The sequence below is a fragment of the Mustela putorius genome, unplaced genomic scaffold (genome assembly GCF_011764305.1).
Source record: "Mustela putorius furo isolate JIRA1106 unplaced genomic scaffold, ASM1176430v1.1 tig00000407_pilon_pilon_pilon, whole genome shotgun sequence".
Classification (NCBI taxonomy): domain Eukaryota; kingdom Metazoa; phylum Chordata; class Mammalia; order Carnivora; family Mustelidae; genus Mustela; species Mustela putorius.
In genome coordinates, this window is record NW_025421373.1 from 7,637,615 (window position 1) to 7,664,805 (window position 27,191).

At 37.7% G+C, this 27,191-nt stretch overlaps 1 protein-coding gene across 2 annotated transcripts; it reads left to right on the plus strand.

Annotated features, from left to right (window-relative positions):
- The first annotated feature begins 2,776 nt into the window (after positions 1 to 2,776).
- On the plus strand, positions 2,777 to 27,095 carry TARS1 (threonyl-tRNA synthetase 1). 2 transcript variants are annotated; one of them, XM_004738062.3, is made up of 19 exons: positions 2,777 to 2,958; positions 7,466 to 7,546; positions 9,307 to 9,497; positions 12,817 to 12,940; positions 14,509 to 14,630; positions 15,120 to 15,237; positions 15,494 to 15,558; positions 15,651 to 15,729; positions 16,382 to 16,528; positions 17,652 to 17,750; positions 18,870 to 19,036; positions 19,950 to 20,112; positions 20,219 to 20,356; positions 21,039 to 21,116; positions 21,290 to 21,390; positions 21,480 to 21,584; positions 23,183 to 23,255; positions 25,460 to 25,574; positions 26,558 to 27,095. In XM_004738062.3, exons 1-19 carry the CDS (start codon positions 2,902 to 2,904, stop codon positions 26,704 to 26,706), a joined length of 2,172 nt encoding a protein of 723 aa, XP_004738119.1. In that variant the 5' UTR covers positions 2,777 to 2,901; the 3' UTR covers positions 26,707 to 27,095. The 2 variants fall into 2 exon arrangements, with proteins under 2 accessions (XP_004738119.1, XP_044935389.1); XM_045079454.1 differs by lacking the exon at positions 2,777 to 2,958 and adding an exon at positions 8,511 to 8,604 and having other exon boundaries at positions 7,470 to 7,546.
- Positions 27,096 to 27,191: the final 96 nt, after the last annotated feature.

A 27,191-nucleotide genomic window follows, 5' to 3' on the forward strand; every position in this document is an offset into this window, starting at 1 on the left:
ATTTTAGAGAAACAGAGCATGAGAGAGACCACGAGTTGGGGGGAGGAGTAGAAGGAGAGAGTCTTCAAGCAAATCCCCACCGAGCATGGAGCTAGAAGTAGAGCTCCCTCTCACAACCCATGAGGTCATGACCTGAGCCGAAACTGAGAGTGGGACACTCAACGGACGGAGCCACCCAGGCTGCCCCTACTTTATGTCGTTTTAGAATAAATTCCTCATTTGTCAAAAATCACTAAAGTCTCTATTTCTTACAACAAAAAGGGCATCCTTCCCCATTCTCCCTGTAATCAGATTCATACTTACCTGGCCATGTCCCAGCTGTGTGTTTTTCTGAGATGTACTCATATCAAAGCAGAACTTTCCATGTATATCCTCCATTGCTGCATACTATATTTCCTTTAAAAAAAAGTTTTTACGTGAATGAATAAAAGATTATTATAAAGTTGAATCTCCTCTGATTCATATTTTTAAAAAGTTGATTATGTGTCATCTTCTATTATTTGTAACATTTCTATTATTTGTTCATAAATGATTGTTTCGCTTCTCAAGGCAGAGCTGTTGAGTCACTGCCCTAAAATGTATGTAGGTTAGAGAGCATCAGCTATAACATGATGTCAATCAACAGTTTTCTTGTGAGTAAATAGACAAAAGTAGAAAAACAGCTTGTTGTCCTCTGGATCTGGGATCTGTTGTAAGCTCTCATAATCTTTGCTAACCCTAAAAATCTCTTCCTAACACTAGAGGGCACTGTGCCTTTGGCATATCTCCCTGAGAGGTTTCCACACTAGCCGCTAATTTTGACAGCTTCGCCTGGGTTATCAGAGCACATTGAAACTTCGTAGATTTTTGCTTTATCTTTTTTGCCATCCGTAGACCAAGACTGATTCTGAGGTTGAATGAGAATAAGGGGTTAAGAGAAGCTGCTACATGCCAAGTTGCATAGCAGTAAAAGGAGTCTGCAATTGTTAGTCTATACTGTTCGTCTAGAAAATTCAGTAATCTCAATCTTTCTGGTCCTTGTTATTCTTATTAAAAAGTAGCGTACTATTCAGGTACGTATATACTATGAGCATGACTTTTTTTTTTTTTTTTTTTTTTTTACTTTGGGAAGTAAGACTAGATCTTGTTAACTCTCATTATAATTCAAATATAAGTCAGATTGGTCTACTTAGGTCTACTAAAATTGTACAAAACTCCTGGAACTTCTTAAGGTGACCACCCGCCAATTAGGACGGGTTGTGCGGCCTTCGCGGGGACCTCTGTAGCGGCGAAATAATCTACTCTTACTATGAGCCTCCGAGATATAGTAATTTAGGGAATTTGGCTTCTTTCTTTGACAATACAAATTAAGAAGTAATTTTTCAAATAAGGTTTATCTCAAAACTTATTAACACCCTCAACACTTATTGAACAACTTTGTGCCAGGTTTACATCTGCTAGATGCTGGCAAAAGATACACACGTTGCGCTTTCCTTAAGTTTTCGAAGAGACAGTAATTTTTAAATTGTGAAGTTGATCTGATGGTGCTAGCATATTCAGAGCCACATGAAGCTCTCTGCAAATGTAACAGGAGACTTGGTCCCTCCAGTAAGGGGGGGGGGGGTCAAGAAATGGCTCCCCTAACGAAATGACTCTTGAGATCTGACAGAGAAGTAGGGGCTCAACAGGCAAAAAGAGTGTGGGGGCAAACAGAGATCAGAGGATGGGGAGAACAATCTAGGCACCTACAAAAACAAAACTGTGGGAGAACACATAAGGAAAATAGTTCCAGTTCAGTGTATAGGGAACGGGCAATCAGAGGCCTTCAAAGCCGTAACTGTATTTATTCTAAGAGTAAACGAAAGCCTCTTAAAAGAGTTTTGAGCAGAATGCTGCTGTGATCACATTTGTATTTGCAAAGACGATCCTGGTGCCATGTGAAAAACGGAATGCCGGGTTAGAAAGCTGTTGTTGTTTGTGGAGGGGTGACTCTGAAGGTGGCGGGTTGTCGAGGGCTGCTGTTTAAAAGTAAAATCCGTACAACTCAGCGATGAAGTATATAAACTGTGAATGAGCTCATTGCACTTCCGATTTCAAGTTAGTAATTGTTTTTGAATTGGCTAGTAAAATAAAAAATGGGCCCATTCGATTCCAAACACTGAGGCTTCTGCGTGAGAACCCTGGGGTCAGAGCGTTTATTTCCTTAAGTCAAAGTCTCATTGTATTTTCGTGGGCCTTTGGAAATGCTCTCTGACGCGTTACAGATTAGCCGAAGCACGTGTTAAGGGATATCGGAGGAAAGGCGCTCATCCCTGGATCATCAAGGCGCGGGTCTCGGGAAACCTGAACTGCTATTAGGAGAGCTCCATTCGCCGCTACAGAGGTCCCCGCGAAGGCCGCACAACTCGGCAGGCACTTCAGGTCAGTCCGGGCAGAAGCCGTAGGAAACTCTGCGCTCTGTCCCCGGACTCTTCCAAGCAATAGGGACCGAGGCTTGAACCCAGTCCCTCCCACTCGCTATGGTGGCCGGAAAGGTCCTTGACTAATGGGCAGAGTATGCGTGGAAGAAGGCGCAAGTGAATTAAGGACTACTGGGCTCAGGGAAGGGTTAAAACCTGTACCCTCGGATCCCTTTCCCACACCGCCGCTCTCTGTTTTCCTACAGGGCTATCAACCAACAAGATTTTCCATTGGCTTAGAGACGGAAGGACCCGCCTTTCCCCGTTGTCGATTGGCTGACTCTTCAACCAACGGATTGGGAGGCGGGGCTTGGACGCTTTCCGATTGCATCAGCTGGTCCTTTCCGCGCCACGTGGCGCAAGCGCAGTGTTCCCGGGTCCCCAGCCAGCCTGTGACTGGCTTCGGCTCTCCTCTCTGCTAGAGCGTCACTTTTGTGTTCCGTCTTCCCTTCGTGGCTTGTTGATGTCGGAAGAGAAGGATAGGAGCCCTTCAGGGAAGATGGGAGGCGAGGAGAAGCCGGTGAGCGAACTGAGGGGGACCCGGAGGCAGGCTGGGGGCTCTGCTTGGTGTCCACCGCGCCCAACCAGGCGGGAAGGAGGAAGCGGCCCGGGCCGTGTGGGTCGGGCCGTGTGGGTCGGAGGGACCCGAGGGGGACAGTGGAGCTCCTGGAGGAGTCAGAGCCTCTTTCGGGGAGAGAGTGTCCGTTTATAAAGTAGGGCGGGGCCTTGCAGGTCATCTCTAGGTCCATCCTCTTTTTGCAGTTGAAGAAACTGAGATCCTGAGTGAGGGACTAGCTTAGAGCCAGACATCCAATTACAAGCCGCGACAGAATTAGAATCTAGGACACGGGACTCCCAGAGTAATGCTTTTTTACTTACCTTAGGCGGGAAGAACACTGCAGAACCTTGTTTAATCCTAAAGCCCCGTAGGGGTTCCCTTCACTTTAAGAAAGGGAAAACTGAGTCCCCGAGATCGGACCCAATTTACCCAGTTTGGGTGGTTTATAGTAAGCGGTAGAGACCGGGTGTCTTAGAGAGGTTACACATTTCCCCTGCCTGGTGCTGTAGACATGCCTTACCACATTCACACCTGCTGATGATTTCAGCCTTGCACTTTGACTTTGGTCTCATCTGCTTCATAGGAACAACTCCCAGGTCACTTTCACACCACTAGGATGAGTTGTTTTGTTTTGTTTTTTAAGTGATCAAGCAGATGTTAGGTTCATTCTGCCAGGCACTGCTGGGAGATGAAGGTAAGTAGGTGAAAAGGACCTAGTGATGCCTGATAGCAAAGACTTCACAGCCTGGTGTGTGAGGCAGGAAAAAAAAAAAATCATTGTGCAATGTGATCAACCGTGTGGGATTTCAGAAAGAGAGAGCACCTAACTCTGCTTGGGCACAGCTCGTTTGGGTTCACTTAGGAAGAACGAGTCTTAAGTGCACCAGGTAAAGCAGGCATGGCAACGCTTCCCAGGTAAAGGTAGCAAGGGCAGTAAAAACGGACACCCAGGAAGTGTCCTTAAGCTGCTTGCAAGGGATCAGTCTGTAGAGGGAGCCACAGCTCTTAGGAGGATTTCAGGCGATAGACACTTGAAATTGTATTCTACAGGTGAAAGTTTTTAAATAGGAAAATGATTAAGTGTGGATTGTAGTTTTAATTAACGATCATTCAGGCATTGGGATGGAAGGTGTGTTGAAAAGAGGTGAGGCCACAAGCAGGAGGCTGTTGCAGTAGTCCAAGTGAGAAGTGGTGATGTCTCAAGCTAAAACAGCCTCAGCCCTAACTCTGAAAGGATAAATCGCATAGAAGCAACAGTTTTCTCTTCAGTAAAATAAAGATGTCCTGTAACTCAGGAATAGAATGGGGAAAATGCATATGTGCATATTTCTAAACTGCATAAATGAAATTTAAGGTGATAAATGGTGCCTATCCATAGAGTTTTCTCCATTTATATTTTTCACTTAAAAATGGTATCTTTATTGTTTTGTAACTTGTTTACTTTTTTTGCTTAATAGTCTATAGTCAACAACTTTCCATGTCCACAAATATTATGTTATGCCATTCTTAATTGGAGTTGATGTAGAGCTAGCAGATAACATGATTTCTCTGCAATACCTAGCATTGAGTGCTCACTGGGGGTCTGGTATTATATTATGCATTACATGCATTAACTCAGCTTTTTCAATCCTTATAATAACTATGAATTGGGTTCTGTTATCCTCGTTACACAGATGAGGAAACCGGCAAAGAACAAGTACCTTGCTCAAACCCAATATTCAGTAACCAATACTTATATCTCTGGTGCTGTCTTACCTCCTGTCCCCTGCCTAGTAATGAGTCAGGGACAGATACTGAATCAAACTATTGGTCTTTAGGACATACCCGAAGACCTGTCCCAGTCTCTGGGTCTGAATTTACACCACAGTCTGTATAGGTACTTTTCCTTCAACTCCTGAATATCCCTGAGGAAGGTAATTGTGTAGCTTCTCTTCACAGTTCAAACTTTTGGATTGAAATTTTAGATTGCTTGTACATAAATGCATGATGCATAAACTCAGATTTTTTTTCTGTTTTTGTTGGAAATAGAGAACAGTTGCCAAACATCTTCCTTATTGTTGTAGTAAAGATGGACTGGAGCTCAGGGTTCTAGAGTAACCTGTTTTAAAGTCCTGGCTCTGCTACTTACTAACTGTATACAAATAAGCAAAATACTTTATTCTCCTTGGGCCCGTATTCTCATTTTTTAAAAAAGAGGTATTTGGACCACAAAAAACCTTTCTGTTAATTTTCTCCTTCTTTTCCATTACTCCTGTTCATTTGACAAATATCCATACAACTAAAACCAAAAACATACAATCAGAAAAGTAGAAGTATCTCATTATTTTTCCATTTTAAACCTGCACACCTGTGGTTCAATTTCATCCCTCTTCCTAGAGATACTTAACTAGTTGCATCATTTCTACAGTGGAGCAAAGGCATATAGAGAGTCTTATAACTTTATTGGTTAGTACTTATTGATTGGGATAGGTGTAAGTTTTATTCATTTTTTATCTATTGACTATAAATGAACCTGAAAAGTTTGTGAAATCCAGAATCCCAGAGTGGGAAAAGTTTTAGCTCAGCTTGAAATTAGAAGTCATATTTTTTAATTTAGTTTATTTTTTAAATTATACAAGTAATACATTTCAAAATGTCCAACTGTTAAATGGGTAAATAAACAGTGGAATATTATTTGGCAATAAAAAAGAATGACGTACTGATGTGTGTAACATGAGTGATCTTGAAATCCTGCTGAGTGAAAGAAATCAGTCAAAAAGACCACATATTATATGCTTCCATTTATATGAAGTGCCGGGAATAGGCAAATGCATAGAAACAGTGGATTAGTGGTTGCCAGGGGCTGGGGAGAAGAGAAAATGGAGTGGCTGCTAATGGGGACAGTGTTTCCTTTTGGGGTGATGAAAATGTTTTAAAACTGAACGTGGTGATAGTTGAATGAATATTGAATTCTATACTTTATATGGGTGAATTGTATGATGTAGGAAAGTATCTCAGTAAAACTGTTGGGAAATAAAATCAAAGACCACAAATATACAGAAAACTGTAATAAAGACCCCCCCCCTCTTATCCCCAGTTCTACCCTCAAAACTCCTTCACTACTGATGATCATTTTCCTCCTTAGAGTGGACTGCTCTCAGCACCTGGATGCGTATCGTTCTTGTGACTTAATGTGTGAATCTAGAAAAATCATCTAGCTTTTTCGGATTTAATTGTATGTGTAAAATAGGAACGATAATGATGTCAATCTCACAGGGTTGCTGAGAACTAGATGCAGATTGTTTGTGGGGAAACTTTGTACATTGTAAAACTTTGTAGTACAGTTTGCTTTAGGGTGTTTCTGCCTGACCACTGAAGTAAGGTGTTCATTTCTGTGAAGATACTTTTCACAGCATCCTATAATGCATGTCAGGGTCTCTTGACCTTGTGGACTGGGTAATTCTGTGTTTGGGGAGGCTGACCTGTGCATTGTGGGATGTTTAATAACATCCTTGTCCTCTACCCACTGTATGCCAATTGCACCCCCCAGTTGGGACAACCAGTGTCAACTGACAATGCCAGGTATTCGCTAGGGGCAGAATGTTCTTCTGGTTGACAACCACCAGGATAGACCAGCTGGTTGCCTTTTTACACAGGATTTACTGCTTTAAAACTTTCTATGACTTCATGTGCTTCTACTTATTCCTTACGGAAACCCCAAAACCCCATAAGATAGAAGTGTTTGCTTCTGTCTAAGCCCTTGTCTGTCTTAACTGACATGATTTCCTAAAACACTCTGTTTTCGTTAGCCTGGTTTTATCATTCTCTCTCTTCTCATTCTCTCTCTCAACATTTCCACCAGTTTATTTCCTCCATTCTCAAAATCCAGTCTGTTAAAATCTTCATTCATTAAAGTTAGTTGTCCTAACTTACTTAACATCTAATCATAATGCTGCAGCTGTACTCTTTCCTCCTCTGGGAGGTTCTCACATGTGTGTGCCTTAGTTTCCCTGGAGAGATTAAGTTTGCACATTGTAGGGATTAGGCTTCTTTCTTAGGGTTTAACAAAAATCTATGAGCACAGTCTCTGAGTAGTACTTGTAGAGTGGTTGGTTATATATTAGATTCAATTTTTTTTTTCCTGCAAATACTATAACTGAATAAATTGCATGCCTTTTTGTGGCCATATACTGAGTATATGTCCAGGCAAACCTGAAGTGAGACTCACAGGACAAGCAAAATAAAGGAAATGTGAAAACTTGACTATTATCAAATAACTCCTTTCTACTTTTTTAAGACGTGCTTATTGAAAGTTGTTAATTTGTCTTTGTCAGTGGTGAAATTTTTTGTCTTTTGAAATCACATTACTCACCCCTCCCTTTTTTAAATACGTGCTCAAATAATATCCTCAGAACTTTTCTGGGTGCAGCATGACAGGGTGTCAGATTAGAGTAGAATATAAAATCTTATTTCTTCTTTGCTTATGTAGGTAGGTGCCGGGGAGGAGAAGCGAAAGGATGGAGGCAAGAAGAAGAACAAAGAAGGATCTGGAGACGGAGGCCGAGCAGAGGTGAGTGTTGCAGAGCCCCGTTGTCAAAGATTGACAAGTGACAGGTCTCACACTTAATCTGTGTAAGATTGTAGATGGTTTACATGGCAGTAGGTGGGAAACTCTGGGAGGAGAATTAGGAAAGGAAAGTCTGAGCAAGGGAAAAGATTCGCAGCTATTTATCGAAAAAGGAAAAGTATATTGAAGTAGGATTGAAAGATAATCTGTGGGATTAGATATAAAAATCAGAGAAAAAAAGCTGGAAAGAAGGGGATTGGTAATTACTCAGTTGCCAGCTTGGATGCCAGCTGTCTGATCATTTCATTCAATAAGATACTAAGAGGTAGAGACTCGATGTTTAAGTTTACACTGAATGCAGCAGATATCAAAGAGGGCCCAATTCCTTGACCCATGCACACTGTTTCCACAAGGACTTGCCACTAGGGTTTGGTTTTGAGCCAGATAGATCTCCTTGGGGGCCTTGCCATTGTAAAGAAAATGCTTATAGTTCCTCCAGCTCTCACTGACTGTAGGTGGCATTTCAAAAGTCAGCCTAGAATCAACCTGGTTTCTGGGTGTTCTGCTTTGAGCCAGTTAAGCTCGTCTTCCCACTTTATTTTTAAAGTTGAACTTCTGTGAACCATGTTTCAGTTTTTGCTTTAGTCATTGCATTTTATTAGAGACTCCTTAGAAAATCACCAGGATGTGGAAGCACAAAGGAGCAGGCGTTCTAGAAGTGTCCTGTAGGACAGTAAACCGGCTTTACAGAGCTGCTCTTACTAATACCATGTCGCTCAAGCTGAAGGGTCAGTTGGTAGGTGATCAAGAACTAAGTGTTGCTTGGAGCCCCACCCAGCCATTTCTCTTAGGTTTTGTTCATTATAGTCCGCTGTAATTGTGGGGGAAGTTGTTGGTTGTGAATTTTAAAATTTGCAAGTAAATAGAAAAATACGTATGTTTCCTCATCTGTTTTTCATGTTTTCAGTACAGTGGTACGTGTTAATTCCATCACAGCTTGAGAATTAGCCTGCAAAGAGGAAAGAAAAGGTGCAATTAAAGGACCCTTCTGAAGAGAATATGTTGAGTACAAAATGTGGCCATATGTGTCTGAAATGATCTGTCTGGAAAAAAGTTCATAGTGAGCGGTCCAAGACCTTTCCTCCTCCTCCTCTGTGCTCCCATCACTTATGTACTTGTCTTACCTCCCTTCCAGGTGCAAGGTGCAGGTGTTATTCTTCTCTTTGAATTCGGAGAGAATTTTCCTTGAATGGGAGCCCTTAAGTCAAATAAATTTATAGTTGGTTAGTTAAGAATTGTAAGTGAACTTATAGTCTGACCAGCTACACAGACAGTTCCTTGAACAAGATTGAAACAAAATGGAAAAGCCATTTTATTTCTAGTATTATTTATAACTATATGTGTCATTTAGATAGAAAAACCCTTCAGAGGACGCCTTAAAAGGAAAAAAAATCACCTTATGCAAATAGCAAATGGTAATAATTGTCCATTTAAGATACTGACAGCTACGTGTCTGTTGTTATTTATATTTTTTGTTTTTTAAAAATTTCTTATAGTAAAAATTAGAAGAAAACAGCTTTTAATTCCTTTTCTTACCTTAATTTTAGGATAAGATTTAGCTGTGCTTCATGATTTGGGCAATCCATTTACCATGTTGCGTTAGTAATCATAATTTTTGTATTGTCTGTTTTTATTCTTTCTTTTTTCTAAAGAGGAAAGCAAATACTTACTAATCATTTATTTCCTCTTTTCTTGTCTTGCAGTTGAATCCTTGGCCTGAATATATTAACACACGTCTTGAGATGTATAATAAACTAAAAGCAGAACACGATTCTATTCTGGCTGAGAAGGCAGAAAAAGATAGCAAGCCGATTAAAGTCACTCTGCCTGATGGTAAACAGGTCAATGCAGAATCCTGGAAAACTACACCATATCAAATTGCTTGTGGAATTAGGTAAAAGTTACACCTGTCTTCAACTTCTGTTGTTTATAACTAAACTCTTTTTTTTATTATCTTGTTAAGTTTTATCTTCATGATATTTTTATGTTACTGTTTGTGTTTTTAATGTTTAATTTATATTATTTGGGATTTTTAAAAAATCAGAATGCTGTGGAGCTCTGTACTCAGGATTCAAAGTTAAGGGGCACCTGAGTGGCTCAGTCTATTAAGCGTCTGCCTTTGGCTCAGGTCATGATCACAGGGTCCTGGGATCCCTGCTTGGCAGGGAGCCTGCTTGTCCTTATCCCTCTGCATACCACTTCCCCTGCTTGTGTGGACCTGTGCGCTCTCTCTGTCTTTCTCTCTCTGTCAAATAAATAAATAAAATCTTTTTTTTTTTAAGTTACTTTAAAAAAAAAAAAGATTCAAAGTTAATTTTTGAGAGAGTCCACTTTGGTTCTTATGTGACAAAGGATTTTATATTATTAATTCTTCTACTTTGTAAATATCACAAAACTAAGTAGACAGTGTTTCACCTATTCTGACTTAAATGTCTGTTTTGAAGTTAAAAATGAAGGTAGAACATCTCACATGGGGAAGTTAAGAAGCTGATATATGACACATGAAAATAATGTACTATTTTTATAAATCCAAAGAAACATGTCTGATCTTAAAACTTGTATTGGGTTGGGAAGAAATAACAGAATTAGATGCAAACTTTGTAGTACAGTTCAAGCTTTCTAACTCTGATATGATTGGGATGAATCACTGTTTATAGGAAATGATACAGATGGGAAAGCATGAATTGATGCACCTGTCTCATACCAGGTATGCGCAAACTGTGGTCATAGCCTACTTTTGTCCAGCCCCGGAGCAAGCATGGTTCTTAAATGGTCTGAAAAAAAAAAAAAAACAAGAAAACTAAGACGTGAGAGACACCATGTGTGGCCCAGTCTGAGATATTTAGCTCTTTACAGAAAAAGTTCGCCAACTTCTTTCTTGAACATTCTAATTTAAAACATATAATATATATTCACTATATCCTTCACCCTATATATGTAATTATTTCTATTTTTACTAATTCATTATATGTTGATTTCAACCACCTGCCATCACCATGTAATTGTTAAAAATGGTTTATTATCATCAGTTTCGTACTGTTGAACCTAAGGCCTAAAAGAACAAGTACAGAAAGAGGTTTGGGAACCAGCCTAGCCGGTTAGTGGGAAGCCCATGATGATGATGCAGCTGGTGAGCGTAGAAGCAGTTGGCCTATGAGCCATGAATCTTTATTGTGCCGTGGACACTAATTAGTACTTTTTACAAAGAAAATGGAGTGTTTCTGTTAATTTGACCATTGCTTCTATCTAAAGTACTTCTATCTTACTCCAGAGGAAGTATGAAGAAAATTGTAATATTAAGTAGATTTCCATGTGAGATCATAAATAACTGGATAGACCTCTGAATATAAGTTCAGCCTTTCGTTTTAGATGTAACTGATAGCCTGAATTACATAGCTCTTCCTCCGTTGTTGAACATTGAGATTGTAGCGGTTTAATTCAGGCTCCTATTAGTCCAGGAACTTTTTCTCTACATTCTACAGTGTTGTCCTCCAGATTACATTGTAATTTCATCAAGTAACCGATTAGAAGATATTTTTTTTGAGAGCTGCAAAATTTTACATAAGGCAAACTGATCTGCAAGTGAGGGTGCATTATGACATTTTTACAAAAGTCCAGAATAAATTCTTGGCTGTTGTGTACAGAATTGTAGCATAAGTAACAGACTGTTGAAAGGTTTGGATAATCAGTTGTGAATACAAAAGGAAAGAAAAAAAAAAAAAGGCGTGTTCCATTTGCTTCAAAAGGTTTTTCTTTGAAGTTTTGTTTGTTTTAAATCTGAATGTTTAAATACTTTATCCTTTCTTTGGAAAATTGAAAAAGATGATCTAATATGTTCTGTGCATATCTACATTTTAAAGTAACTGCTGTTAACATCTCAATGTACCATTTTGGGCCCTGAGATAAAAGCCATTTTCTCCCAAAGAATACAGAGACTATTAGTCACCTTTTGGTCAATTCTTTAATCATCTGAAAACTTTTACACTGATATGATAAAATACATTTCTCTCTGCCAGATCTGTGTATGTGTTATGAAGTGTGTATATGGTTTTCATTTTACTGGCTTTATATGAGCTCAGAAAGAAAGAAAACATTGGATGTAATCTGTGGGAAATTCAGTGAATTTGAAAATGGGATAGGAATTAATAGTTTGCTTTCTCAAGGGGGGAGGTTGGATGTGCTTAGTTGTACTTATGCAGAATAAGGAGGGAACCATCCAGCCCTACAAGGCTTGTCAGCTGAAGCTTTCAGGTGGTAGGTTTATTTAAGACTAACAGTACAAAGACGGCAGACTTCTCCTTCACAGTGTGGAGTGTTGTCTGCTTGTGTCTAGGCTATGACAGACTGTCACTTCTCTAGCTGCCCATTCAGACCTATCATCTGATTAATCTTACTCAATTCTCTAGCCATGCAGCTTCCTGAACCTTTCTTAACTCACATCTCCCTCGTCTAGAGTGCTATCTCCTCTCCTTTTCTTCCTGTGCAGGCCGCGATCCTTCAGCCCCTCATTACTTAATTCTCAAAGCTTGTCCACACTAATCTGACTTTTGCTGCATTCCAGTCCTCAGAATTCCTGTGGTTCTTACACTTGGTGTGGTCTGATTGTGTGGTCTTAATCGCTTGGTGATAGTTTATATCTGTGCTGTCTGTGTGTAGATGACTTTTTAAGTCCAGATTATAAACAAGTTTTATTGAATAGTCCTATATTTTACCTATATGCTTGCTAGAAATCATACCATCTTAGGCATTTACAGAATTTATTCTATCTCACGGAAAAGAGCTATTACAGATTTCAAGCAGGAGGGAGAGGAGAAGAGTTACTCAGTAGCCCCTCTTTTTCTTTTTTGGAGTCTAAATAGCTTGGTTTTGTGGAAAACTTTATTGGGAGAGATGAAAAGATTAATCAAACTGCTGAAAATTGTTTGTTTATCACAGTTGTGTCTGCTTAAATAAGAGGCATTAAATGTAAAGTAATAGTATTCTAGATTTGGGGGATCCTCTAGTTATACTTGGGTACATTTTGGGAGTTTGTTGTTTTTTCCATTTTATTTCAGAAAGCTGTAATACATATAAATAACATATGTAGTGTTAATGTAGAATATATATAGTGCTTATTTTCCCGTTTTTATTCTCACATTAAGTGTTTCACTACAGAAGATTCTTTCTTACATTCTTTTGTAAATATATATATGCTTGTGTGTATATTTTTTCAGTCAAGGCCTGGCTGACAACACTGTGATCGCTAAAGTGAATCAGGTTGTCTGGGACCTAGACCGTCCTCTCGAGGAAGATTGTACCTTGGAGCTTCTCAAATTTGAGGATGAGGAAGCTCAAGCGGTAAGTTTTTATTTAGCAGTCACTGAATTGCAAGATAAAGGTTCACGTTTCCCGTCTCTTCCTGCTCCCACTGTCAGTGGGTTTAGAGTTTACTGGTATCTTATTATCATATTTGAAATCATTATTATATCTTTCATTTAGGAAAGCAGCATAAAAGAGCATGCCTTGTGTATTTAAGAAGTGAACTTGAATAAATTTATTTTCATTACTGGATACTTCAGTGAGAAAAATGTTCTGGGATTTTTATTAAAAATTGCTATTAAAAATAGCAAATAAAAATTCCTTTACCCTGTCAGTCAACACTTAAGCAGTATGTATAGATCTTATAAATAAAATTGAACACATCTTTAAACTACTGTCCCTATTGAATAATTAATTTCCATATTTTCCTTATCTTAAAATGCAAATCTGCTTGAAAGCTCTATAAAAATCAGCCTGCACTTGATGGCAAGGTTTTCTTCTTATTTCTCCGGGATGGTATACCATATAAAGGAAAATAAAATATTTTGTTTTATTATGACAGTTACTTAAATATGTGTTTTGGTGGTTTTCAGATGTATTCTGCATTCCGTAAGTTTTTTATGAAAATTTAAAAAGTCATTTCGGTACCTTCCAAATCTTAAAAATATAACTTTGGATATATTCTGACTCATCTGACCACCTTAAAAACCAAGTACAAATGACCCCTAAACAATATGAGTTTGAACTGTGTAGGTCTACTAATACACAGATTATTTTTCTATAAATAAATGTAAGTATTGTTTGATAAAATAGATGTATTTTCCATATGATTTGCTTAATAACTTTTTTTTCTCCAGCTTACTTTATTGTAGCAATGCAGTATATAACGTGTATATACCCTGCAAAATTTGTGTCAATTGACTATGTTATCACTAAGGCTTCGGGTCAGGAGTAGGCTGTTAGTAGTTAGGTTTCTGAAGAGTCATGAGTTATACTAAGGTTTTTGACTGCATGGAAGGTCAGCATCCCTAACCCCTACATTGTTCAAGGGTCAGCAACGCTGCTGTCAGATTTCAGTATCCATATTGTGTGTCCGTGTGTTTTATAAATGAGTTGTGGGGACAAGTTATAGCACCTTAGTTGTTTGCGGCCAATAAGGAAAAAGAGTGTTATTCTTAAAATGTCCCACATCTCAATAAGAGCCACAGCATAGCATGTGGGAGGTAGGATATGGGCTTGTTGTCTCAAAAGACCCTGAGTCATTACCATCAATAAGACAGTCACTTTGTGAGTGGCAATTGTTTTCAGGGACCAGGGTCTATCCCTTTTAATTAATGATGCTAATTTGAATTTAACTTAATTAGTTTAGAAACAACAAAACCAGATGATCTCTAAGGTACAGATGCAACTTAGTAATTCAAACCCTCTTAAATTATTTGGCTCTGCGTAGAGTCACACCAAAGTTTATACATTTATAAATTTAGATTTTTTTCATGTCTTAGGTTTATTTGTAGTAAATTTTATATATCTCTTTTTTAAGGCAGCCATATTAATTTACAGCATATATGCTCAAACTCAGACCATCCCATTTCTCTTTGTGTTTTCAGGTATATTGGCATTCAAGTGCTCACATAATGGGTGAAGCCATGGAAAGAGTCTATGGTGGATGTTTATGTTATGGCCCACCAATAGAAAATGGATTCTATTACGACATGTACCTTGAAGAAGGGTAAGTTATGTAACTGAATAAAAAAAGAGTTCGGAGTTACTCAGAGTCCATACGTTATTTTTAAAGAGCTCTCAGTAAGGAAGGAATGATAATAAGCTTACTGCTTAATAGTCACCAAGTGTTTCCACTACCAAAACTTGAAGTGTTGTAGTAACTTATGAAGTACTAGTAACTTACAAGAGCTCTGTTGTAGATCAGTGGAGGTAGAGACCTAAGGGATGTTGGGAAATAAAATGAGGCCGATCATAGCGGTGGTGGAGGGAGGGTTCATTAGTGAGAACAGTCTCCATCATGACCAAGGTAGAAGCCACAGAAAATATAAAATACAAAAATAATAATAATACCTGGTTTAAAATTCTAATATATGACACAAGGGTCTATTTTTCTTATTTTAAAACTCTTCACATTTTTTTAAAGAAATCTTTCACTAAGCTACTAGGTGAGTAGAATAGAGTGGAAAGAGATTAATTATACTTCCTCTTCCTTCAGGGGTGTGTCCAGCAATGATTTCTCTTCTTTGGAGGCTTTATGTAAAAAAATCATTAAAGAAAAGCAAGCTTTTGAAAGACTAGAAGTAAAGAAAGAAACTTTACTGGAAATGTTTAAGGTAAATTGAGCTGGAACATACAGTCTCCACTTCTGTATTCCTCTGTAATGTTACTTGAAGTTGTCACACTGGGGTTTAGTGTATTAAGTTGAAGCATTTTCTTTAGAAAAACATGTGTTTTTAAAACATGAAGTATTGACATACTTGTTTTCCTACAGTGCTTCGATAAGATGTATTTTGAGTTATATTTCAGCTGTAGTATTTAGAGATAAAAATTAAAGGAGGGTTTTTAAACAAACAATTTTCCTATTTTTAGTACAATAAGTTCAAGTGCCGGATACTGAATGAAAAAGTGACTACTCCAACTACCACAGTCTATAGGTGAGAATGTCAAATGTCATTAAATGTAACTAAAAGGTATATATGTCTTTTTAAGTCTTTCTTTTTAAAATTTCCTTTCTTTTTATCTCTAGGTGTGGCCCTTTAATAGACCTCTGTCGGGGTCCTCATGTCAGACATACTGGCAAAATTAAGACTTTGAAAATACACAAAGTAAGTAATACAACTTTAGAGACTGTATGAATGTATTTATCTAGTATAGGTTCTCTTGGTTTCTCTTTCTGCCTGTTTTTCCGTTGCAAACTTAGGGATGGATTTTTTTTCCTCATCCTAGTAATTGCTCAATGTCATTAGTCTTTTTTAACTGAAAGTCTGAAATGGTGACTGACTCACCATCCATCACTGGAGCACATGGGGATGGAGCTTTAGGGAATTCCCAGAACTCACACGGTCATGGTTCTAAGAGCTTTGAAACTCACTATTAGTATCTGCTTTTGCCCTTTGTCTGAAGTAATAATTACTTTACTTGTGCTTTTTAACCAAACTAGTCCTGCCTGTTTTTGCCAGTTCATAAATATTTTATGAGTGATTATTCAGTTGCACTTTGAATTATAAAACTAAACTGGGTCATTTTAATATTTTTTGTTGTTGGTTACTTTACATTTTTGCTTAATCATCTTGTGGCTTGCATCTCATGTTCATGGGGTTGTGCTTTGAGTGGATAGTTGAGAGGGAGGTAATTTTCTTATCATGACGACTGCTATAAATTTGACTCAGAGACCAGTATAAGAAATAACATCTAGTTCAAAGTAAGTGAGATATTAACAAATTTAAATATTGTTTCATGGTTAATCTTTGTTTTCAGAATTCCTCCACATATTGGGAAGGCAAAGCAGATATGGAGACTCTACAGAGAATTTACGGCATTTCATTCCCAGATCCTAAAATGTTGAAAGAATGGGAGAAGTTCCAAGAGGAAGCTAAAAACCGAGATCATAGGAAAATTGGGAGGGTATGTTAAAAGAGAATAATAGTGTTTCTAGACTGAATTTTCTTTATTTTTATCTGTAACTCAGTTGTATTAAGTACTAGGAATTTCCTCTTAAAAAGATGCTGTGGCTTTCTAGTAGCTATTCTGCTATATTCTATATAATCCATAGATTACTTACTGATTATCTTATTGTTATCTTACTGTTTACTGTCCACATTATCTTTCTATGATGTACTCAGTACCACCCAAAGACTCGTTTTAACTACTACTTGTATTGAGAACAAATGCTGATGACCTAGCTCACAGTAAGAGAAGCATAGCAGTGTTTCATAGAGCTGAGAGAGAGATAACCTTGGACATTCCTGGTCTCACTGACTTATTTTAAAGACATGGAAACGGATTTCCCCTGAAATTAATCTACTTGTTGCCCAAGGTGACAGAGCAAGTCACCAGGGGATACTATGGTGTCATTTTCTTTATCCCTCTACCCCTTAATGTTTTCTAAACTAGAAGTTAGGTTTGATAAAAACATGGCATTTCTAAAATTGTGTTCGCTCTGTGCCATCTCCTACCCTGCTTTCTTGGTGGCCTAAAATAAATTCCAGTGGTAAGGAAGTACCAACAATTGGTGGGGCCCCTCCCTAAGAATTCTGGGTATTTGTTGGGGGAGTGGTCGGCAAGAAGGCTGGAGGTTATGCTGCTTTCACCGAGACCCAAAATCAGGCAACTTCATCAGCATCTTCTCTTTGATTATCACTGTCATTTTCCTGGTCTCCTTCCTGCTGCTCTTACTTTGAAAAAAGAAACAAGATTCACATCCCAGAGGTTTGAGGTATTAAAACTATGAGAGCTCCCGCTGTGGATAATTGAAAAGAACTAAGACCCCTGCTCCAGGTCATTCTTGGGTAAACTTGACTGGATTCAGGCATGTAACAGGCAGAGAATGTACTTCATGCTAAGTTGCAAATCAACTGCGATTCTATGCTATTGAATGGCACCAGAAGCGTTAATGTTTTCTTTTGATTCGGGAACGGGATACATTAGAATACAAGATACCATGGTCATATTCTGAACTCAGGAACACTGAAGTTTATGTTGATGTTATGTGCATATAGAAACGTTCTTTTGCTTCTCTTTTACTCAGGACCAAGAACTATATTTCTTTCATGAACTCAGCCCTGGAAGCTGCTTTTTCCTGCCGAAGGGAGCATACATTTATAATACTCTTATTGAATTCATCAGGGTAAATAAACCATATTCATTATTTTCTTCTGTAAATTCAGGATATAAGTTGATGATATTAAATAAGGTCTTCTGAAAGGAAAAGATAATCTTGTATTTGAGAAGAAACATTTAAAAGAATGAAAATGCAAGTGTGAATTTCCATAAAATGTTTTAAAAATCCTTCTTCCTGGGGCACCTGGGTGGCTATCCGTTAAGCGTCTAGACTCTTGATCTCAGCTCAGGTCTTAATCCTCAGGGTCATGAATTCGAGCCCCACATCGGGAGCCTACTTAAAAAACAAAACAAAAAACAAAATTCTTTCCTCCTAATACATGACTTTATCCTTTTACATGTGTATGTACTCAACAGAGAAGCTGGTGAACTTTAAGTGGGAACTCTGTGTGCTCTTTGACAATTTATATTTTCCTCAAAAAAACAAGTTAGTCATTACATTGCTTTTTTATTCTTTACAAAATACAAAGTCTTTCTGGCTTATTCAGATTTGTAGGGAATAATACCACGGCCATCTGCATACTCACCTCCTGCTTTACCACACATGGGCAATGGCCTTTCTTGCTTCAGATTTTTTATTTAAGTAAAATAATACATACAGTGTAAAGGAAAAACTCTCTTTTAGGACCCCTTTTATTCATTTCCCTCCTTTACTAGAAGAAACTACTATTTAGAGTTAGCATATATTCATGTTATTTTATATCTACCCATACGTATGTACCTTAAATTATTTATGTGTTTGTGGAGTTCAGATTTACATACATGAACTCTCATCGTGTATCAGTCTTCATAATGCAAAAAATCATAATATTTTTAAAATCCTGCTTATTTTCACTTGCTATTTTATTCTTTAACGACCCACGCTAGGCCCGTTCCTTACTGGTAGACACTGATGTGATTTCTCATATTACTTATTATACAGTAATAGCATAGTTATGATAGGCCTCCTTATGTATGGGTGCAGGGGTTTCCTCTTTGGTATATACCTGCAAGTGGAATTTCTGGATTGTAATGTGTGCTTCTTGAATTTCCCTAGATAGTATAAAACTGCTTTTTAAATCTTACTCCCACCGGAAGTCTGATGTTCTCTGTTCCCTGCATGTGTATCGTGTGTGTTTTCGAACAGAGCGAGTATAGGAAACGAGGATTCCAGGAGGTGGTCACCCCAAACATCTACAACAGCCGGCTGTGGATGACGTCGGGCCACTGGCAGCACTACAGTGACAACATGTTCTCCTTTGAGGTGGAGAAGGAGCTGTTTGCCCTGAAACCCATGAACTGTCCCGGACACTGGTATTGCGCCAAGATTTTCCTTTACTGCAGTTGGTCCTGGATTACTCTCCCTCCTTTGAAAGTATTTTTGTTTAAAGCAAATTATGCAATTAGGAGAATATTTAAATGCAATGTTATTATGATATTATAAACATTTTTCATGCACAGTTAGATCCTCAGATATGTAGATATCCAAGAATGGCAGTGGGGTGATAGCAGCGAACAGAGAGTATATAAAACAGGGAGACTGAATGTGGGCGCAGCGAATTCTCTAGATGTTTGTTTGTTTTCTTTTTCTTAAACATGTTCTTTTAAAACCTTGCTAATGAATCGACCTCCTTGGGAGATCTGCCTTGCTTTGCAGTTATTTTACTTTCTGTCCTTGAAAGTTAGCTGAAGAGTGACTTCAAGGGAAGACTAGGAAGAAGCTGTGGCTCTGGTCGCTCGGTGTCTGCAGCTCCCAGCAGCAGGGCCTCGGAGCTGAGGGCCGAGAGGACTGTCCATAAGGGAACTGGATTGTAAGTCAGGGAGCCAACGAGGTTTGTTCTTAGTTTCCCCAGATTCTCTAAAGTTGCTGAAACACCTTCAGACAGACAGAACTGAAGCAGTTTTGAGAGTGACAAGAAAGCAGTCTTCAGTTTCCAGTGTATTAAATGATTAGTATGGAGCCAAGGTTTTTTTTTATTTAATACGAGCATTAAGGGCAGTCCTCAAATTAATGGAACTATTGAGCACAAGGATTTGACTCCAGACCCACGGGAATCGGTTTTTATCTTCTGTTAATTGTGGATGGTTGTATTATAATGTATTTGCTGGTTTACTCATGCAAGTACTTATATTCCGTTATGAACTCCAGGATTTGAGAAATGTTGCTTGTATGTTTAATGCTTGTGAAATTAAATATCAGTGGGCTTTAATTTTCTTTTTCCTTCAGCCTTATGTTTGATCATCGGCCGAGATCCTGGCGAGAGTTGCCCCTGCGGATAGCTGATTTTGGGGTACTTCATAGGAATGAGTTGTCAGGAGCGCTTACGGGACTTACACGGGTACGAAGATTCCAGCAAGATGATGCTCACATATTCTGTGCCATGGAGCAGGTAGTATGAAATTCTGTGGGATAAAATAATTGAAAGAATTGTGAATAAATAAAGTCAAGGAAAGTTACCACTTGTCTTTTTTTTTTCTTTTTTTTTTAATTTAAAGATTGAGGATGAAATAAAGGGTTGTTTGGATTTTCTACGTACGGTATATAGTGTATTTGGATTTTCTTTTAAACTGAACCTGTCTACCCGTCCAGAAAAATTCCTTGGAGATGTTGAAGTATGGAATCAAGCTGAGAAAGTAAGTTTTGTTTTTCAGTATACTTGAATACTATTTGACATAAATGAACTTGTTTCAAGAAACCCAAGCCTCTTTTTAAGTGGCTAAAAGCAAGAGAAAATTGAAATGGTTCCTAGGCTTGGGCAAGCTAGTTTTTTAATGTATGATTTTAGATTATAAATAGTTGATATATTTTCAGTCATCGAGCTGTAATTTACAGAAGGAGGGGATTGGAGGAAGGTGGTCCAAAGATAAAAACTTCCTGTCATGAGAACAGCAGGTACCAGGGACATGATACGCATCGTGATGCCTGTCACGAACACTGCTGCATGGTACGCAGGAAGGATGGTCAGAGAGTAAATCCTGGGAGTTCTCGTCACGGGGAGATGTGTTCTTTTTTCTTCCCTTTTCTTTTTATTGTGTCTGTATGAGAAGATGGATGTTTACTGAATCTAACATGGTAATCATTGTACAGTATATGTAAAGCAAACCATTGTGGTATACTTCTTGAATCTATACAGTGATGTGTGTCAGTTACTTCTCAGAAAAGGAAATTTGTATGTGCGTGTGGTTCAGTGGACGAAATTCTAACACAGTGCACAGGGACTCATGAAAGTAATTACTATAGTTTTAGTCTTAGATCAGGCTGGAGGAAGCGAAGTTGCAGATGAACAAAATAAAAATCATTTTTCTTTATCCTTAGCAACTTGAAAACAGTCTGAATGAATTTGGTGAGAAGTGGGAGTTAAATCCTGGAGATGGAGCTTTTTATGGTCCAAAGGTCAGTATGAAAGTATATTTGAGTAATGTGATTTTTATTTTGGGGCGAAGAGGACCTACTTTAAGTTAAGAAAGAGAGAAAGCGAGAAAGAAAGCAGGCCAGTCCTGTTATAACTACTAAGTTCAGCTTTAATATAGACAGCAAATTAAAATAACCCAATCTTTACTGTTTAGATTGATATACAGATTAAAGATGCGATTGGTCGATACCACCAGTGTGCAACAATCCAGTTGGATTTTCAGTTGCCCATCAGATTTAATCTCACTTTTGTAAGGTGAGTTTCTGGTGTCTGCTCTGAGTATATTGTCTTTAGGGGCATATAAAGGGATATGTAAAGTAAAACAAATTTTTTTTCCTATGTAGCCATGATGGTGATGATAAGAAAAGGCCAGTGATTGTCCATAGAGCCATCTTGGGGTCAGTGGAAAGAATGATTGCAATCCTCACTGAAAACTTTGGCGGCAAATGGTAATTTTTTCATTGTTTTTGTCCAGACAATGTAAATTGACTAGAAGAAATGTCTGCTGTACAGTTTAGTTATACAGTAAAAAAGGAGAATGATCTGATTCGTCCCTTCTAATTAATGACAAGTGTTCACTAAAGAATCATAATCGAAACCATAATTTTTGCTTTAAGAATAATTATTAATGATTTTATTTATTTCAGAACTTGATTTGTTTGAATGTTATATAATACTTTCTAATTAGGAGCTACTATACACTAAGAAGCACATTTGTTGTTTTGGGATTAGTATGGTTTTGATGTTTTTGTCTGAGTATACAAGAGTGGCTTTGGGCTCACCTCTTTGAGTATTGTTGATCATAATAAGCAACTATTTTGACATCCTTTCGAAGCCAATTACTATTCTAATTGAAAGTACAGACTCCAAACTGATCAACACTTTTTGTCTTGTTTCTACAACATTATGCTTTTGCTGGCAGGAAATGAGCCCATGACTTCGATTTTATTTTTAAGCAGTTTTGTCTGGGCCTACAATTTGTAAGGGCGGTTGAAAGCCACACAAGGTTATAAAACACCCATTACGTAGAGTCTGCTGTATTGATCGTATTGATGCAAAACTTTTGTAAAATGTAAATCTGTTCTATCTTACCTGTTGTAGTCATTTCAATTTTATTTCTGATTTGGTTAGTTCAGTCTTTAAGGAGAGTTCGTCATACTTGTCAGTGAAATGAGATCATCGCTTTTTAGTTCTGTTTCACAAAACCAAATCGAATATAGAAAAAATTCTCTCCATGGTTTCTAGAGAATAGGACAATCCTCAGCTGGTTGCGCCAGCCAGTTCCGGTAGAATTTAGTGCCTTATCCCTGCTGTAATAAGACAACTGAAACTAGAGCAGTGATGAAGAGAAGTACTAGACCTCGTGTCTGCAGCACAGTGAGAATTTAACATCTGAAATACTCCACAGGTAGAATTACAAATGCTTAGTTTTTTAAAAAGAAGTGAAAACGGAAGAGAACATAGGGTGGTCAGGCTTGCAAGACTTCCGGACATAAACAGGGCGCTACAGGTGGCAGTCCGCCTTTCAAAAAAAAAAAAAAAAAAGTGAAAACACTCATTTTTATTAAATACCATCACCAATTATTATCAGTTACAATTTCCTGAATCCTGCGGCATGGATCTTGAATGACTGAAGGCACAGTCTGGTCCCAGTGCCCCGGGAAGAGTAGTTACTAAGAGAATGTTGAACAGTGACTCACGAAATGAACTTCTTTGTTAGCCCCGCTGGCCTCTGGTGCATGAGGTTCTGTTCCCTGAGAAACAGAACAGGTCGAAATATGAGGCCTAGTCCCTGCCCTCGATGTGCTTTGCCATCTGCCTAGTAAATCAAACCTTAGTTGTGGATTTTCTTGCTTTAAGGTTCTCTCTCCGCCCCTCAGTCTCCTCCCTTTAGTCTTTATTGGATATAAGGGGCAGGGGGAGAGTGTTTTGAATGTGGCTCTTGGATATTTCAGGAAAAGATACTGAGAAGTAAGCTAAGAAATGTGCCGTCCTTGTTTAGGAACGGGTCCCAATCCACATTAAATATTTTTAATTTCTTCTGAAGGCCCTTCTGGCTGTCTCCTCGTCAGGTAATGGTAGTTCCAGTGGGACCAACATGTGATGAATATGCCCAAAAGGTAATCCTTAAATACAGCTTTTCTTTTGATTTACTGTCACTTGGCTTTTTAAATCTCATTACGATATATATATCCTTGGTAGATCAAGCCAAGGTGGTATAAAGAAATGTTACTATTTCTGAATAGATTACATTACCTCTTTTATACTTTTCCTGCATGTTCATGATCAGAAGACATAATTTGGATAGTGTTTTATATACTATTCTATATTTAGTGTTTAGTATGAGGAAATAGTGAATGCTATATATTTCATATATGCAGTATGATATGTAATTTCAGATGCATAATGCAATTTAAGTTGCTCTTTGACTCAGAGAGTAATTTTTCTTCATATTTGTAATGTATATTTCTTCAATTATTTGTAAATTTTTTTTAGATTAATGGTGCCAGACCCATGTTTTGCCTTACCCACCAAAAACCTACCTTACATATAGATTCATAAATATCCATTCATACTTCACATCTTAAAGACGAGAACAGTCTTTTCTGTTATAGCGACAATTCCATACCAAGGAATTTCAAATCATTAGAAGTTGTGTTATAAATAAGCATTGTTTTATAATTGCAAGCTAAAGGTAATAAAGGTTAAAACAGATCTAAATGTCAGAGAACAATATCGTAACCTCACAGCCATCATCTTTCTGCGTCATCAGAAAAAATACACCCAGGTCTTAACTGTCCTTAAAAAAAATTCATGAACATTAGACCACCTGAAAAGCAAACCATTCAGACATACTGTATTTCTGTTACTGCAACAATAGTTTTTAGTTGTAAACGATAAAAATCAGTTATGTCCCGTGGTTAATTGATTATACTTTCTCTTATTTGCATTATGAAAGTTCACATGATAGGAGAAAGGTCTATAATTAAATAACTCATTTCTCAATTGTTGCCAATACTGACTTCTCCCATTCCATCGGTGGTGGGGATGGCATTTCGAATTATGCAAGCATGGCTTTTTGGCTGTGTTGAGTGGACAGGGTTGGGGGGGCACTACTGCTGTTACTTAATGACTAGAAACCAGAGGTACTAAACAGCCTGTGATTATCATTCCACTTCCCCGAGTAGTGCAGCTCACGTGCATGTAAGGGCCCATGTTAAGAAACTAAAACACTGGTGTTTTAGTCTTTAAAATAGCATACAGTTGAAACTATAGTCCTGTCCTGGCACTCTTAATAAACTGTGTGTAAGGACCCTTCTGAGGTCCTTCTGAAATTTGTGTACTTAACAAAAATCTCTATTGGTTAATGATCATGTAGACTTAACAGCCTAGTAATGAAGTAAAACTGGTTTATTCAAATCTTGTGTCCTGTTAGTGGTAATTGGTTATCAGGTAGATGGCAATTTTAATATAGTTTAATTTGATTTACAAATAGTAAAATTTAACATAGTGTTGAGTTTTTGTAGAAAGGAAAAATACTAAAAACATTGTTTACTATTTAATGTACAAAAACTTAAGACGGTTAAGTGGAACTAGTATTTTTTAGGGGAGAAAGAAAGGGCATGGAATAATAATCTCTAATGTAAATAGCCAACTTTAGATTCCTGGAAGTTTATTTCGGGAAATTCCAATTTGATCTTTGCCTGTGGCTCCTTAAGAAGGAACCTTAGGAAGGTTTCTTTTTGGGGCGCCTGGGTGGCTCAGTCAAACATCCAACTCTTGATTTTGGCTCAGGTCATGATCTCTGGTTCATCAGATCAAGCCCTGTTTGTGCTATCATCAATTTCTTTTAAAATGCGGAGTGCACACAAATGACAGCAAGGACTGAATTCCTCTTCCCACCTTGCTGCCTATTTGAGAGATTAGAGATACTACATTCTGTGGTAGACTGGATATCTATCACTATGTATTAATACGGAGACTAATAAGCAATTTATTTCTTGGCAGCCATTAAGTGAATTTATGTTTGCAAAGGGATTTTTTTTTCTTTTGTAAAGAGAGCTGATTAAAGTTAGCTGATTGCCTGAGTTCTGATTTTTATGGGTTTTCTAAAACAATTACCTCTCAAGAGCAAAATATATCTTTTTATTTTTTGAAAATGTAGTTCTAAGTCACAAATTAATAATATATGCTTCAATGTATCTAGTAGCGCTCCTTTTTAAATATTTGCATGACTGTCCAAATCATACATTAAATAAAATCATTCAAGGTCAAAATCTAATTCTTGTTTTAAATCTGAAGAATTCTGTATCTGTTTAAATAGGTACGGCAGCAATTCCATGATGCTAAATTCATGGCGGACATTGATCTGGATCCAGGCTGTACATTAAATAAGAAGATCAGAAATGCACAGTTAGCACAATATAACTTCATCCTAGGTAAGAAAGGAAACTTACTGAAGAAAACCTGCCAAACCTTAAGAATTGACACTGAAATCTTGAGACTTAAGAGAATTGTGGTTGATAGTTTAATTTCCTCTCATCCAGATTCTTACACTATGAAGTTCTTTCATTTGTTATAACAAAGGGAAATTTTGGTGTAAAAAAGAATATTGTTTAAAAGTTTGTATAAAAATCTTCTTTCCTTTATCTCCTGTTCTTTTTATATGGTAAGTTTTTATTAAGTTGGCTGGATTAAGTGACTCAGTAAGTACAGTGGTTTGAAGCATTGTAAAGTGATCTATTTTTTTAAATGAAAAGATTCTTAAATTGGTTGTTTAACTATACATGGTCACCTGACTATTTTATTTTTTTCTTAAATAGATTTTATTTTGTAGAACACTTTAAGTTCATAGCAAAATTGAGCAGAAAGGACAAAGTTACCTGTGTATCTCTTGCCCAAAACCGACACAGCCCACCTCACTACCAACATCCTGCACCGAACTGGTAGACTTCTTAACAAAGTCCACAGTTCACATAGGGGCTCACTGTTGGTTTTTTCCATTCTGTGAGTTTGGCCAAATATATAATGAGATTCCACCATTGTGGTTTTGCTGTTCCCCCCAGGTCCTCTGTGCTCCACATACAAAACACGCTCTTCCTAACCACAGATGACCACTGAGGGGTTTTGTTTTGCTTTGTTTTGTTTTGTTTTTTTGTTTTACTAATTTCATGGTTTTGCCTTTTCCAGAATGTCATATAGTTGGAATCATACAGTATGTAGCCTTTCTAGACTGGCTTCTTTCAGTGAGTGATAGGCATTTAAGTAAAATTCCTACGTGTCTTTTCATGGCTTGATAGCTCATTTGAACATTTTAAAAAATCAAAAGCTACATGGTGGCTTTTAGGTCCTCGGATCATTTCTGTTCAAATGTTTGAGAAGAATCCTTCCACCTAATAAAGCTTTATGTCTTTTGTTTTAGTTGTCGGGGAAAAAGAGAAAGCCAGCAGCACCGTTAATATCCGTACAAGAGATAATAAGGTCCACGGAGAACGTACGATTGCTGAGACCATCGAGCGGCTGCAGCAGCTCAAGCAGTCCCGCAGCAGACAGGCAGAAGAAGAGTTTTAATGAAGAACTTGACCCAGATTGGCTCACTGGGAAAGGATGAACAGTGTTTCTGAAATATTAATTTTATACTCTAGAGAACATCAATTTATACCAAATTTGGAGTAGTTCGGTGGAGTCTACATGGGTGACAGCAGGATCAACCTATTTTGTGACCTAGACGGGTTTTAGATAATGTGTATTTGAAGGAGATAATTAAAAGACAAAATGATTTTATTTGTTAAATAAACACTGGAGCACTGGAAATAAAGCATGAGGAATGCTTTAATGTAATGTGGGACAATGTTTTTTATAAATTTAATGAAGTTGAAAAACAAAAATTTTCAGATTTGATTAAAGTAAAAGACCAGAATTAGATTATGTGGTAAAAATAAAAACTTGAATTCATGTAAGTTTCAATGCTCTGATCTTTGCATATATATATATATGTATACATATATACATATATATATACACACACCTGCTTGGAACAAATTGTGTGATTCAGT